Consider the following 15,335-nt stretch of genomic DNA (forward strand, 5'->3'; position numbering starts at 1 on the left):
GGGAGAAAGACATAGGAACACGCAGGGTATGTAGTAGTATGAAGTACTATTTGTGCATCATTACAGTGATTGGTGTGGACTTCCCATCAGGCTCAGCCCTCCGCGGCTCATAAGTAATCCAAAATCATCTGGCAATCCAGTAAAACTTAGATGTGTGCGTACTCTCGGCACCTCCCCTTCCTGTTATTGGTCTGTGTTTAAATGCTGGTGCTTCCAAACGTTTTCTCTTGTTTTGAAAGCTCAGAGAACCAGAGAAGACAAAAGGAGGTAAGAAAAACATTTTACACTGATGAACAGCTTAAGAGAATCAGAAATCTTTGTAAAATCATGAATGTAATATGTGGTAACATGTTTCTGAGGAAGTCAGAGATAATAAATCTGTGCATAAAAACGGTGTCAGCTCTTTTGTCTGGGCCGTACATAAATCATTTGTACAGCTGGCCAAAGGTATTTGTTGTCATTTATATGAACCAGAAATCATCCTGTTATAACATGGATCAAAACCAGTCTTTCACCTTTTTCATGTTGAATTTCTCTAACCAGACAACCACTACAGCATTTCAATCTGTGTGTGTGTTTCTTTCAGCATGGTGTTTCCTACAGGCACGGCTGTCCACAAGCAGCCCACCCAGGTGGTGACAGTCATCAGGACCATTGAAAACTCTGGCCAATGGAGCACCGACCTCTGTGATTGCTGCTCTGATATGGAGAGCTGTAAGTAAACCCAGGAAACCCTACAAACAGCAGTGATTTCTGCATGAGCGATCTCCTCAGACTTTGTTTGCAACAAGCTAATCGAGTGTTTGAAGTCAGTAAAAAATCAAGAATGAATGAACTATCTAGGGTTGCCAACTCCCTGAAAAATAAATAAGGGACACCTCGTGGCCAGGGCCGGGCGACCCAGTTGTCTTCACCCTTCCCAGTGTGGTGAATTTTCTAGCTCTTTTTTTGTGTGTGAAATTATTTTTTTAACCATTTGACTTGAAGTTGATTTAAGTAGATGCATATTCTATTCTTTGTGATATGAACACATGTGAAACAAATGATCATTTAGCCATTTATTTTTAGCTCAAAATGACAACATTAACACAGTAAAACAGGTCTCTTTCTTGAACAGAAGCCTGTCATGCTTAACTTTTGAGAATATAAGTAAATCTTTCTTTAAAAGAACTCTGTCCTGCTTAACTTAAAATTATATAAATTAATAGAAAACAATAGAACGAAAAATATTCTTGTAACAGTGCACATTTAGTGCATTTAGTACAATTGGCTTCAGTTGAGGTATTATTTCAGCTTTTCTAATGCTAATCAGCTGCTCCTGTTTGTAAACCCGCTTGTTCCCATGATTAAGCATCTTAACTCATCATCATTATTCATCTATGTATTACTTTTATGTATTAGTGATCTATTTGTTGTAATCATCTATCCTTGCAGTTGTTTATTACACAAAATAAGTTATATTATCACACTTCTGGCCACATAGCGCTGATTTTCACTGCACATGCCCATATTAACTTTTTCCAGCCAGGTGTTTTCCTTTTCCCATTCTTCCCTTTCTCTGAGGGGAACAAACATTGCTGCTCTAATGCTGGGCTCACACTGTGCGGTTTTAGGCCCATTTTGAGACGATTTTTGAGTCGTGCGACCGATTTGGTGATCGGACCGATTTTGGCCTTCATCGTGCATCGTGTAGTATACGTGGGGTAACGAGAAGCGATTAACACCTCACGACCAGCTCCCGATCATCAATCGCTCGTGACGTGTCACCGCAGCTGCTCACACTGCTCACGTGCAAACACGTAAACGTCGGTGAAAAAGACGGAGCAGCACGGCTGTGCAGCGTGTGATCTGGACACAAGCAATGGAGGCACAACTTGTAGAACTTTGGAAAGCTCATCCGAGCCTTTTCGATGTGGCATCACAAAATGATCACGACCACAACAACCTGAAAATAGTTGGATTTACATTGCTGCTCATTCACAGCTGCCTGATCATGTTTTTCATTAGCAATTTAGCAAAGTTGATGGTGGTGGTGTGTCTGTGTGAGTGAAAGACAGAGAGGGAGAGAGAGCGACAGATTTTCTGTTATAACCTTCATTTTATGGAGGCACAGTGTGAGCACTCAGGTCGCATCAGAGCATCGGGCGGTATAGTGTGAGACCTGCATCGTGACCTACCAACTTCTAACCCCTGCGAGTCAATCGTGCAGTTTGAGCAGGAGCTGAATAACGTGACTGAAAAAATCGCACAGTGTCTGCCCAGCTTTAGGTGTACTGTCGTCCGAGACTTGCACTGCCGTGTCGGCGTTTGTTTCCCTGTTGGCCATGCTTCTTGTTGTGGTCATCTGTTGTCTTCCGGTATTTTCTCCGCAAGCGACCTTTCCTCGACCAATGAGATGAGCGGTAATCTGAATTGTCATACTCGAATTGTCATAAGTGTGCTGTCAGCTCATTGGTCACAAAGCAGGAGAGGGGCTGGGAATTATGTTTTCAAACAAAGCGTTAATTCCATAAACATTTATAGACTACTTTTGATTCTCACTGTATTACGGAACAAAGTGCGTCCCTTATTAGCTCAATACGGGACGTGTACTTTTGTTTCGAAATACAGGACGATTCCGTATTTTAAGGGACGGTTGGCAACCCTAGAACTATCTGAGACTACATGATAGCAATGATCATTTAGTAGCATTATGGAGTTTTTCATTATTTTACATTTTTCACCAGAAAACCAAGTTTTCGTAATTGGAGTGGAAATGTCTCAATACGTTGTGAGATGTGATGATTCATGTGCTGAGGTGTTTTTTCTTCTGTTCTCAAACTGATCTCCCTGAGGGAGCTCAGTCTGGGGGAGTTCTTTTTTCACCTCGTCTTTCGTCATGTTGTGGATTTTCCATTGTTATACCTCTCTGACCTGACCTTGGGATGAATAAAACGAATAAAGTATTATCAACCAATCAATCAATGAATCAATGAATCAATCATTCAATATATATTTATATAACACACACACACACACACACACACACACACACATATATATATATATATATATATATATATATATATATATATATATATATATATATATACGTGAAGTACCCTCAGAAGGTCTGCTAGATGATGTTAATGCAGCACTACGGGCAATACCTACAACCACGATTACCGACACTAACAAGCTGATCTACAATACGGCAGCAGTGATCAGTGAGATGCTTGGCTACACGTTGAACAGCGACAAGGGGCAGTACCCTCCATGGAGAAGGAGGCTAGAGGGCAAGATCAAAGTAGCACGGAGGGAGGTTAGCCAACTAACGGAGTTGCAGAAAGGTGCGACAAATAAGGTGCCTAAGAAATACAGCAAGCTGTCCATACCTGAGGCCTTGGAAACTGCCAAGCAAAGACTCACAGCCTTGGCCAGCCGCTTGAGGAGGTACACCAGAGAGATAGAAGGCAGGAGAATAAACCAGCTGTTCTCCACGGAACCAGCAAAGGTGTACTCTCAGTGGCAAGGGAACAATAAGAGAACAGCACCACCAAGGCTGGAGACGGAGCAATACTGGAAGAGCATATGGGAGAAGGATGCAACCCATAACGGCAATGCTCAGTGGCTAGAGGATCTGAGGGCAGACCACAGCGACCTCCCTGAACAGGGTCCAGTAACCATCACAGTGGCAGATATCCAAGAAAGAGTCTCCAGTATGAAGAGTTGGACAGCACCAGGGCCCGACATGGTTCATGCCTACTGGCTGAAGAAGCTGACTGCACTCCACGAGCGTCTGGCAGCACAAATGAACCAGCTGCTAGTTAACGAGAGACACCCGGAATGGCTAACTGAAGGCCGGACGGTCCTGATCCCCAAGGACCCCAAGAAGGGACCGGTCCCCTCCAACTACCGACCAATAACCTGCCTCAGTACTACATGGAAGCTCCTGTCAGGCATCATATCAGCTAAGATGAACAGGCACATGGGTCAATACATGAGCGGGACACAGAAAGGAATTGGCAAGAATACCAGAGGCGCAAAACACCAGCTACTGGTAGACAGAACAATCAGCCGAGACTGCAAGACCAGACTGACCAACCTGTGCACTGCCTGGATTGATTACAAGAAGGCCTATGACTCAATGCCCCACAGCTGGATACTGGAATGCCTAGAATTGTACAAGATCAATGGGACCCTAAGAGCCTTCATCAGGAACTCAATGGGGATGTGGCATACAACACTAGAGGCCAACTCCAAGCCCATAGCACAAGTCACCATCAAGTGCGGGATCTACCAAGGAGATGCTCTGTCCCCACTGCTGTTCTGCATAGGCCTGAACCCCCTCAGTGAGATCATTAACAAGACTGGCTACGGATACCGACTACGGAACGGAGCAGTTGTCAGCCACCTCCTGTACATGGATGACATCAAGCTGTATGCCAAGAGTGAACGAGACATCGATTCACTGATCCACACTACCAGGCTATACAGCAATGACATTGGAATGTCGTTCGGACTGGAGAAGTGTAGTCGGATGGTAACAAAGAGAGGGAAGGTAGTCAGAATTGAGGGGATTGAACTACCAGAAGGCAACATTGCAGACATAGAGGACAGTTACAAGTACCTGGGGATCCCGCAGGCAAATGGGAACCATGAAGAGGCCGCTAGAAAGGCTGCAACCACCAAGTACCTGCAGAGGGTCAGGCAAGTCCTGAGGAGTCAGCTGAATGGTAAGAACAAGATCCGGGCCATCAACACGTACGCCCTGCCCGTGATCAGGTACCCTGCTGGGGTAATAGGCTGGCCAAAGGAGGAGATAGAAGCCACTGACATAAAGACAAGAAAGCTCCTTACCATGCATGGAGGGTTTCACCCCAAGTCCAGCACCCTGAGGCTGTACGCTAAGCGGAAGGAAGGGGGCCGGGGACTGGTGAGTGTCAGCACCACAGTCCAGGATGAGACAACGAACATCCAAGAATACATTGGGAAGATGGCCCCAACTGACCGAGTGCTCAGTGAATACCTCAGGCAGCAGAAACCCAAGAAAGAGGAGGGAAACGAGGAACCATCATGGAAGGACAGGCCCCTGCACGGTATGTACCACCGGCAGATAGAGGAGGTGGCTGATATCCAGAAATCCTACCAGTGGCTGGACAAAGCTGGACTGAAAGACAGCACAGAGGCACTAATCATGGCAGCACAAGAACAAGCTCTGAGTACAAGATCCATAGAGGCTGGGGTCTATCACACCAGGCAAGACCCCAGGTGCAGGCTGTGTAAAGATGCCCCAGAGACAATCCAGCACATAACAGCAGGGTGCAAGATGCTAGCAGGCAAGGCATACATGGAACGCCATAACCAAGTGGCCGGCATAGTGTACAGGAACATCTGTGCCGAGTATAACCTGGAAGTCCCGAGGTCAAAATGGGAGATGCCCCCAAGGGTGGTGAAGAATGACCGAGCTAAGATCCTGTGGGACTTCCAGATACAGACGGACAAAATGGTGGTGGCTAACCAACCGGACATAGTGGTGGTAGACAAACAGAAGAAGACGGCCGTAGTGATCGATGTAGCGGTTCCGAATGACAGCAATATCAGGAAGAAGGAACACGAGAAGCTGGAGAAATACCAAGGGCTCAGAGAAGAGCTCGAGAGGATGTGGAGGGTGAAGGTAATGGTGGTCCCCGTGGTAATCGGAGCACTAGGTGCGGTGACTCCCAAGCTAGGCGAGTGGCTCCAGCAGATCCCGGGAACAACATCGGAGATCTCTGTCCAGAAGAGCGCAGTCCTGGGAACAGCTAAGATACTGCGCAGGACCCTCAAGCTCCCAGGCCTCTGGTAGAGGACCCGAGCTTGAAGGATAAACCGCCCGCAGGGGCGTGCTGGGTGTTTTATATATATATATATATATATATATATATATATATATATATATATATATATATATATGTATTAGAGATGTGCAAAGCAGCCGGTATTTCTATCTGTATTTGTATTTGTTGAGGAGGGACAAGTATTTGTATTTGTACTTTGAATACAATTCAAAATAGGCATAAAAATCCAGTCTTTTTGCATTACACTTCTAACAGGCGTTATAGTGTAAGTATTCTTTGATTATATCCATTATAATAATTATGGATATGCAAAATTATTTGATGTTTTTCTATAAATCCAGCAATAAACAAGTAACAAGGAACGTCATTGAAAAGAAAATAACATAACAGACATTGGCTGTTGTTACTTATGTTATTGCCAGATGGCTCAGCAGCAGTAACACTCTTCTTTTTGGTTCCCTAAATCCATGTGGGGAGTTTCAGCTAAGTTAATAAGTGACAACAAGCATTGTTTTAACCTTTTTAACCAGATGTTAACGTTACTCTATCAACAGCTTATTGCCTAAATGAGCGAGCTAACAGAGATACGTAAATTATTAACGACTGCAGGCGTTAATAATGCAGTGTAATGGAATAATCACCTGATCTTCGCGAAAGTTATAAACTGCCTCCGGAAACCAGTTAAGGTACAAAAAAACCCGATCGTGATGCAGTTCAGTCTTTTTTCGCTCAGCCGAGTCGTCTCTATTGCTGTGTGGAGCAGCCTGTGTCAGTCACCTCTTTCACATGTCATTCACTCGTTCGGCCATGTACTGTGGTATCATAAGGAAAAAAAAAAGGAAAGCTTTTTCATATAAAGATTTTCCTTGTTCCCGAATACAAATATTTTTTTAAGTATTTGTTTGAAATAAGTATTCGTAAAAAACACGTTATTTGTACCTTTCCGAATACTGGGTTCTGTATACATATATATTAGGGGTGCAACGATACACAAAAGTCACGGTTCGGTTCGGTTCGATACTTTGGTGTCACGGTTAGATATTTTTTCAATACAAAAAAAAATGTTCATGCCTTTTTAATTTGTCATTTATTAAAATTATAAATATATATTTATTTTTAAATTGAATGTTGCTGAAACAACAAAGTAATAAAAATAAATCTATCTGATTGAGGAATCACTCATCTTTGGAAAAGAGAGTTTATTACAGAGAAATGTCTCTTTCCAAAATAAAAGCTATACTATACGCTTCTTCTGGGCTATATTCTCAGCAGCATATTAAACATATCAGGTCCCCATGGAGAATCATGTGCTAACGGCTGTCTAAATGACTCGGGTAAAGTTTGTAGCATGCGTGCTTGTTGTTTTTTTTCTGCTTCCACTTGTCTTTGCACTAGGATGATGTCGGCGTAAATGTGCAGTCATATTCGTTGTGTTCCCACTAGTGCTTTCAGGTTAATCTCATTGAAATGACGTTAACGCCACAACACGGCAAATTTCCATTAACGAGCTACCGCGGATCGCCCCGTGCGTGGGGCGTTAACGAGCTAACTGCGCTAACACACTAGCTCCCACCCATGTAATTGAGCATTGCGTGGCACATCCAACATACTGTTTTACTTTAGTCCATGACTCGCTTACCTTCAGGGTCATACGTCACATGAAGACCAAAATAGGTCCAAACGCCAGATCTGAATGAGGGTGGGGGAGGTTCAATTTGCCATGTTGCAAGGAGAGCTTAACTTCTGTCTCGCTTGCTTGCCCTGCGCTCAGTGAATCTGCGTTCGACTACTCCGCCTAGGCTGCACTGTCGAGTGCAGATCCACTGAGCGCTAAACACAGACAGCATCGTCAGAAGGAAAGTTGATAAAATAAATTAAAAATTTTGTATTGTTCGATATATATACGTACCGAACCGAAAGCACTGTATCGAACGGTTCAATATCGATACGAGTATCGTTGCACCCCTATATATATATATATATATATATATATATATATATATATATATATATATATATATATATATAGTGATCGATGTAGCGGTTCCGAATGACAGCAATATCAGGAAGAAGGAACACGAGAAGCTGGAGAAATACCGAGGGCTCAGAGAAGAGCTCGAGAGGATGTGGAGGGTGAAGGTAACGGTGGTTTCCGTGGTAATCGGAGCACTAGGTGACTCCCAAGCTAGGCGAGTGGCTCCAGCAGATCCCGGGAATAACATCGGAGATCTCTGTCCAGAAGAGCGCAGTCCTGGGAACAGCTAAGATACTGCGCAGGACCCTCAAGCTCCCAGGCCTCTGGTATATATATATATATATATATATATATATATATATATATATATATATATATATATATATATATATATTATATATATGTATGTATATTAGGGGTGCAACAATACTCGTACTTGGACGTACACAACAATAAAGCCTTGACTGTCTTTATAAGGGTAAACACTCATTTTTTGCCTTCTTCTTTTCGTCTGGTGAGTTGTTCAGACAAAATCAACCAACAAATGGTCAGAATTATAGATAATTGAGAAAACAGGAATTAAATCCCCCCCCCCCCCCCCAAAAAAAAAACAACAACAAAAAAAACAAACTAAATAAAAATGTTTGAGGTTTAGTCTTCCTACTGTTCTATGCATTTGTAATAGGTAAGGAAGAAAAGTTTAAGAAGTTCTTGGGAATATTGTCTCCAGATTTTTACAGACCCAAAATGGGACCTAAAATTCCCAAACTGTAAAACAATGCTTAACCTTTCACATGAGGCATACTGAGTGTCAGCTAAGCAATGGAAACTGAGGCTACAATTTGATATTCTGGTGTGACGAGTCTCGATTTGTGCAAAAACATTCAGATGTTAGGGTCAGTGTTTGCTGTAAACATGAAAATATAGAACAGTTCAGGCTGGTGATGGCGCGATGATGCTGGTGATATTTTTAGGCACACTTTGGGTCCCTTAGTACTAACTAGCATGCTAGTATTTAGGACTAGCATCATTTAAACACCAGAGCCTAACTGACCATTGTTATGAGCATTGTTATCACCTCCACTGACTAAGTGACTAAGTGATGATAGAAATATAACACAGAATTCAACAACAAGTATAGCTGTATGTGAATTTGCTGAAGCTAATCTTTGTAGGAGCAAAGATATATTTCATTCGATGTAACAAATATACATATTTTGTTTGATGTAGTGAATAAGCAGAAAAGTTTCAAATTAAAATGTGTTGATTCTGAATATTGAAGTGTCATCTGAGTTGCTGAGTTAGGCAACCGGATGTGTGAGCCATAGGGCATCTGCTCAAGAGAAGGACAGAGAGATGATAAAATCACGGAAAACTATATATAGTTGTGGTCGGACGTTTGTATCCACTCATCATTGGTCATTGGTCAAGGCCAAAATCACTCATTGGTGATTTTGGTCTTTTAATTATTTCATGCACTGTTCTTTTTCCAGCATAGAATAATTGCACAGCACACGTCTTTGATGACTTTGAAAACTAAAAGTTGTGTGCATAAATTTTAATTTATTTTTCTACATGTCTTTTGACCTAACAAGATTGAGGCCTGTCAACTTCTTGTTGGTGATGATGATTGACTACAAGTGCAGCATAAAAGCATTTGGACTGACCAATACTTTGAAAAAAAGTAAAGCCCAAGAAAATCAGTGAAGATCTAAGAAGACAAGTTGTAGATTTGCACAAGTTGATTGTTCATATAAGAGGGCAAAATAAAGAAAGCGATTCTTCTCGTGTAGATTTTTTCTTCTTTTATGAGCTACAGCTCTCACTGCTGTTACTGACAGTTTCTCAACTAGTGTGTGATCAACATCTACATTTCTGAGTAAATATTAGGAGGTATTTCAGGGTTTAAAGCATGTGATTTCTTGGCCAGCATCATCTGCCTGATTCCAAGTACAAATTTCGTAAGTCATGCCATAAACGGAGTTTGCAGATTTCTTGCTTCCTCATTTTCATGTTGCCGATGTGCATGTTACACAGATGTTACAACAGACAGTTTCTCATCATATTGTGTATTAGAAACATTCAGGTTACTATAGACAAGTTTATTGAGCTTTTACCCTCTTTGATAATTATTTGTTACACTTTTGTGGTATTTTGTTGTTATGAATTCTGAACAAGTTAGTACATTTCAAACAGGCATTTGGGATCAAACATTTTTTAGAGATTCAGAACAGTTCCCTTTTTGAGGATTGGTTTCTCTTTTTTTTTGTTTTTCTCAGTGTCTTAAGATCCTCTTTTCCAAAACTCAAACTCAAAAGAAACATAAAAAATAAAACAGAATACGATTTTTGATTTTTTGTAGAGCAAGTCCAAGTGGAACTGATATGGACGATCGATAGGCAGGCAGACTAACAATTCCAAGGAAATGATCTACTGGTGCACAATTCCCATCCCTAGACAGGACTATTTATACACATCCAGTACAATTGATCACCTGTTGCAAAAATGGTAGAGTTTATTCTTACATGGTTACACCGTGCAACAGATTGCAACTACCTGCGATTTTATTGGTTTTATTGACGTTTGATCTCACCTTGTAATTCATTGTGATACCCGTGCAACCCATGCAAGACATACACTAGTTATTTACCATATTGTCTGAGCCAAAAACTTAAAGAAGCAGCTTTGACAGCACGGCACTGCCTGTGAAATCAACTAAAGACACAAGCTAGCTCATTAGCAGCTAAAAATGGCATCTTGTTTGTTTAATTAAAGTGCCAACATGTCTTGTTTTAATCATCTTCAATAATTTTCCTTACAAATGTGACACTATTTAAGGGGAACTAACAGCAATATAAGATTTATTCTCCATTAAAGAAAACAGACATTCCTCCAGTCATAACAAGTATCATCGGTGCACCTACTAAACTGTAGTGCAGCTGCATAGTCATATTCTAAAGATGTCGGACTCGGCTGAAGCGAGTGGCTGTTTTATGAAATGGACATATTCCCGTCTCTTCACTTTTGTGAAACAAGCAGACAAGAACATTACAGTAATATGTAAAAACTATCGGCTGCTGTTAATAGCACAAGTAATCTACTGAAGCGCCTGACACGAGAGCATAGACGAACACTTCTGAGTGATCCTTGTTCATCATCCATGGATAACACCACGGCAACTCCTGCTAAGCAGGCAAAGCTTGATTTTACTTCAGCAGCACAGAAAGCGTCTGAAGGCGAGCTTAAAAAATGATTGCAGGCTACATTGTGGAAGAGCTGCTATCACTGCGTCTTTTAAAAAAAAAAATAATTTTTTTTTTGTTTGTCCACTCAAGGTTTATAGGGATTTAAAAAAGTATTTAGTTAAATTACTTATTGAGTAATTAAGTTACTTTTCAGACACAGTAATTAGATAATATTGATTAAGTAATTAGTAATTAATTACTTTTTAAAAGTAACTTACTCAACACTGGTTACTTCCCACCTCTTGTGTCAAGACTGATAGAATAAGTCTTGTTGCTGCTCACTGGTTAAGCAGTGTTTCCATTTCACAGCACTGAAGCAGAGACCCAGTGAACTCTTGACCCTTCATCGTAGCAGTTACTGGAAAGTCATTAGAGGAACTGTGTGGAATTTCCTTCAGGCTCAGCCCTCTGCAGTTCACGAGCAACCGAAAAACATCTGACAATCCACCACTCACTACAATACTTGCCTTACTTGTGCTTTATTAACATAATGATAAAATAATATCAGTAGATGGGAATACAAACTTTAAAAAAAATCTAATTATACTCAGCTTGAAGCTGAAGAAAAGAAGGAAACTAAAAAGTATTTCTATTTACCGTTGTCCACATTGCAGAGGGTGACTTTTCCTCTAAACAGGAGAATGTGTCAGTCAGTCAGATGAGCAGTCCTTACCTTTAAATCTACCCTCTCTTCTTCCTCTCTCTGTTTGTGAGCTGATAGTAACACTGCATTTAAAATGACCTGACACTTAAAAAACGTCACTCCCTTTATGCTCGCTCCTCTTCAGTAGCACAAGCTAGATGCTGAAGTACCACAACTTACAGACACCTGCAGTTGTTCCGGTGTTGTGCAAAAACAAAACAAACACAGTCCCACTTTTAACCCCAGACTTTGGCACAGTCATCTCTTTTTACGTGACATCCTCTGGCGGTTAATAAACAGCCTGCCATATGTTTCTGTTTAGGCTGAAATTAGTTTCATGTTTGGAGCCTTACAATGACAGAACTGCATTAAGCAAACGTAACAAGCCTTTTTACAAAATGTAAGGAGTACAAAGTACAGATATTTGTAGTACAAAGTCAGAAAAAAAAAGCAACCCAAAAACATCTGCCAGTACAATACAAATTAAGAGTGTGTGTGCGTATCTCGGCACCTCCCCTTCCTGTTATTGGTCTGTGCTTAAATGCTGGTGTTTCCAAACTTTTTCTCTTGTTTTGAAAGCTCAGAGAACCAGAGAAGACAAAAGAAGGTAAGAAAAACATTTTACACTGATGAACAGCTTAAGAGAATCAGAAATCTTTGTAAAATCATGAATGTAATATGTGGTAACATGTTTCTGAGGAAGTCAGAGATAATAAATCTGCATAAAAACGGTGTCAGCTCTTTTGTCTGGGCCGTACATAAATCATTTGTACAGCTGGCCAAAGATATTTGTTGTAATCCTGTTATACTTATAGCATGTATCAAAATCAGTCTTTTACCTTTTTCATAATCTAGCATTAAATTTCTCTTTTCACAAGATAACCACTACAGCATTTCAATCTGTGTCTGTGTTTCCTACAGGCATGGCCGTCCACCAGCAGCCCACCCAGGTGGTGACAGTCATCAGGACCATTGAAAACTCTGGCCAATGGAGCACCGACCTCTGTGATTGCTGCTCTGATATGGAGACCTGTAAGTAAACCCAGGAAACCCTACAAACAGCAGTGATTTCTGCATGAGCGATCTCCTCAGACTTTGTTTGCAATAAGCTAACCGAGTGTTTGAAGTCAGTAAAAAATCAAGAATGAATGAACTATCTGAGACTACATGATAGCAATGATCATTTAGTAGCATTATGGAGTTTTTCATTATTTTACATTTTTCACCAGAAAACTGACTTTTCGTAATTGGAGTGGAAATGTTTCAAATGTTCAACTTAAACTTAATGACTCCTTTTATGATAGCATAGAAAATCAGACTTAGAGTGTCCCAAATATATTTTTTTACTATCAATAAATAATAACAACAACAACAACAACAATAATAATGATAATAATAATAATAATAATAATAACAATAAAATAGAAGTCCAGTCTCTCTGTGGTTGGATTCAGGGAAAGTTGATATAGCAAAAATTCAAAGTTTTCTTGCTCCCCTGGAACATCCAGGTTGGTTGGTTTGTTGTAGTTAATAAAAAAATAGTAAATAATATATATACATAAATATTTATTTATATATGTATATATTTCTCCCCAAAGGTTGCTGTGGCCTTTGCTGTTTCCCCTGCATGCAGTGTGATGCAGCCAATAAACATGGATGGTGCTGTGCAGTGCCACTCCTGGACGTTTGTGGTGTGGTGTCCTGCTTACTCCGTCAGTCTATCAGAGAGCGCCACAACATCTATGTAAGGCTGGGTTAGAGATGGAGGATATTGTTACAAACTACATTTAAAAGATAGATGCGGTCACTAGAGGAAGTGCACTTTTATAACTTCTGCACTGGCTTCATTTTTAAGCCCTGGAGGTTTCTGCTTGTAAAATGAACTAACATAACATCTAAATGTAAATTTTATGAGATTCAAAAAATGCACACAAATTGTGCTTTGTGCAGATCCTTCTCACTCACCCTCACCTCTCATGGTCAAACTGAGATAAAGTAACCACATCATGCAGTGCCATCATAAAAGTGACCTGGATAAAACTTGTGGTATTTTGCAATCCGTAGAGTTTATAATGGAGAAGCTTGAGTTGAGAAAGAGGAAGTGTAAAGTTCTTCAAATCTGAACTCTCTTGCCCTCACTGTGGGGGAAAAAGCTGCGGCTTCTTGTTTTGACAAACTCTCAGATATTTGGTTACCCAGCTCTACACAGGGACACAGCTGCCGGATGAGGGGATGACAACACCCCACTAAACTTTTATGTCTGAGGGGTAACAACAGTAACTCCTGCTGCTTCATCCTCTGTCTATCTGCTTCTTCTTCTCCATCCTGCAGGGCTCGTTCACTGATGACTGCTGTAAGGTGTGCTTTTGTTACCCGTGTGTTTGGTGCCAGATGCATCGTGAGCTGAAGCTCAGGCAATACCATTAGCCCGCCACCTCGACTGTGATCAGCACGCAAGTCGTCTGTGGATATGATGCAAACGTTTTGGCTGTGTGATGAGGGCTTATGTCACTGCTGAACCAAAGTGCTTTAAATCTGTTGTCATATAATATGTTGAACGCCTATGTGACTTTTTCAGGCCAATAAAATCCTGTAATTCTATGCAACATCATGTGTGAGATTAATTGTCCTCTTCTGCAGAGTTGAGTTTAACCAGTGTTCAGATAAAGACTTGTCATATTCATTAATTGTTAACTTTGATAGGATACAGAGAAGGACATTGTAAGGTCACACTGTCCATTCATATAACTTTTCACAGTATTATAATATTTGTAAATGAAATACAGTGGCTTGCAAAAGTATTCGGCCCCCTTGAACTTTCCACATTTTGTCACATTACAGCCACAAACATGAATCAATTTTATTGGAATTCCACGTGATAGACCAATACAAAGTGGTGCACACGTGAAAAGTGGAACGAAAATCATACATGATTCCAAACATTTTTTACAAATAAATAACTGAAAAGTGGGGTGTGAGTAATTATTCAGCCCCCTGAGTCAATACTTTGTAGAACCACCTTTTGCTGCAATTACAGCTGCCAGTCTTTTAGGGTATGTCTCTACCAGCTTTCCACATCTAGAGACTGAAATCCTTTCCCATTCTTCTTTGCAAAACAGCTCCGGCTCAGTCAGATTAGATGGACAGCGTTTGTGAACAGCAGTTGTCAGATCTTGCCACAGATTCTCGATTGGATTTAGATCTAGACTTTGACTCGGCCATTCTAACACATAGATATGTGTTAGCCACCTGGCCTGGAGCCCAGTTAGCCACCCGGCCCGGAGCCCAGTTAGCCACCTGGCCTGTAGTTCAGTCGCCAACTCCACTACCATTTTCACCTCAACTTCAGTCGCCCCCTGTTCAGTTTTCTGTGTCGTCGCTAGCCCAGTCCCCTGTTCAGTTGCCGCTAGCTCAGTCTTCACCTCCACCACAATCAGCCCTGCTACCTTTAGCTCAGTCTTCAGCCCCGTCAGCCACTCAGCCACTATCACAATCAGAATCACTACAACCTTTGTTACAGTCCATAACTCAGTCAGTACCTGAGTTAGTAGCGCAGTCATTAGCTTTGTCACCAGTTCAGACTCCAGTGTTGTCACCCATCCAGTCAGTCACTCATCTACACCTTTAGCCAGGGACCTCAACGCCTTCTGGCC

General features: G+C 41.2%; 1 protein-coding gene across 1 annotated transcript; it reads left to right on the top strand.

Moving 5' to 3' along the window:
• Positions 1–213: 213 nt before the first annotated feature.
• Positions 214–14,288, top strand: LOC101486245 (cornifelin-like). Its single transcript, XM_076881784.1, has 5 exons — positions 214–267; positions 587–714; positions 12,604–12,714; positions 13,281–13,426; positions 14,014–14,288. The coding sequence occupies exons 2-5, from the start codon at positions 588–590 to the stop codon at positions 14,107–14,109; spliced, it is 480 nt and encodes a 159-aa protein (XP_076737899.1). The 5' UTR covers positions 214–267; position 587; the 3' UTR covers positions 14,110–14,288.
• The last annotated feature ends 1,047 nt before the right edge of the window (positions 14,289–15,335 follow it).

The sequence above is a fragment of the Maylandia zebra genome, linkage group LG3 (genome assembly GCF_041146795.1).
Source record: "Maylandia zebra isolate NMK-2024a linkage group LG3, Mzebra_GT3a, whole genome shotgun sequence".
Lineage (NCBI taxonomy): Eukaryota > Metazoa > Chordata > Actinopteri > Cichliformes > Cichlidae > Maylandia > Maylandia zebra.

Excerpts from the sequence above, each read along its gene's own strand:
- LOC101486245 (XM_076881784.1), top strand. The coding sequence starts at position 588 with ATGGTGTTTCCTACAGGCACGGCTGTCCACAAGCAGCCCACCCAGGTG. Across the intron at positions 12,715-13,280 it reads CTGCTCTGATATGGAGACCT|GTTGCTGTGGCCTTTGCTGT; the intron begins GTAAGTAAACCC and ends TTCTCCCCAAAG. Across the intron at positions 13,427-14,013 it reads GAGAGCGCCACAACATCTAT|GGCTCGTTCACTGATGACTG; the intron begins GTAAGGCTGGGT and ends TCCATCCTGCAG.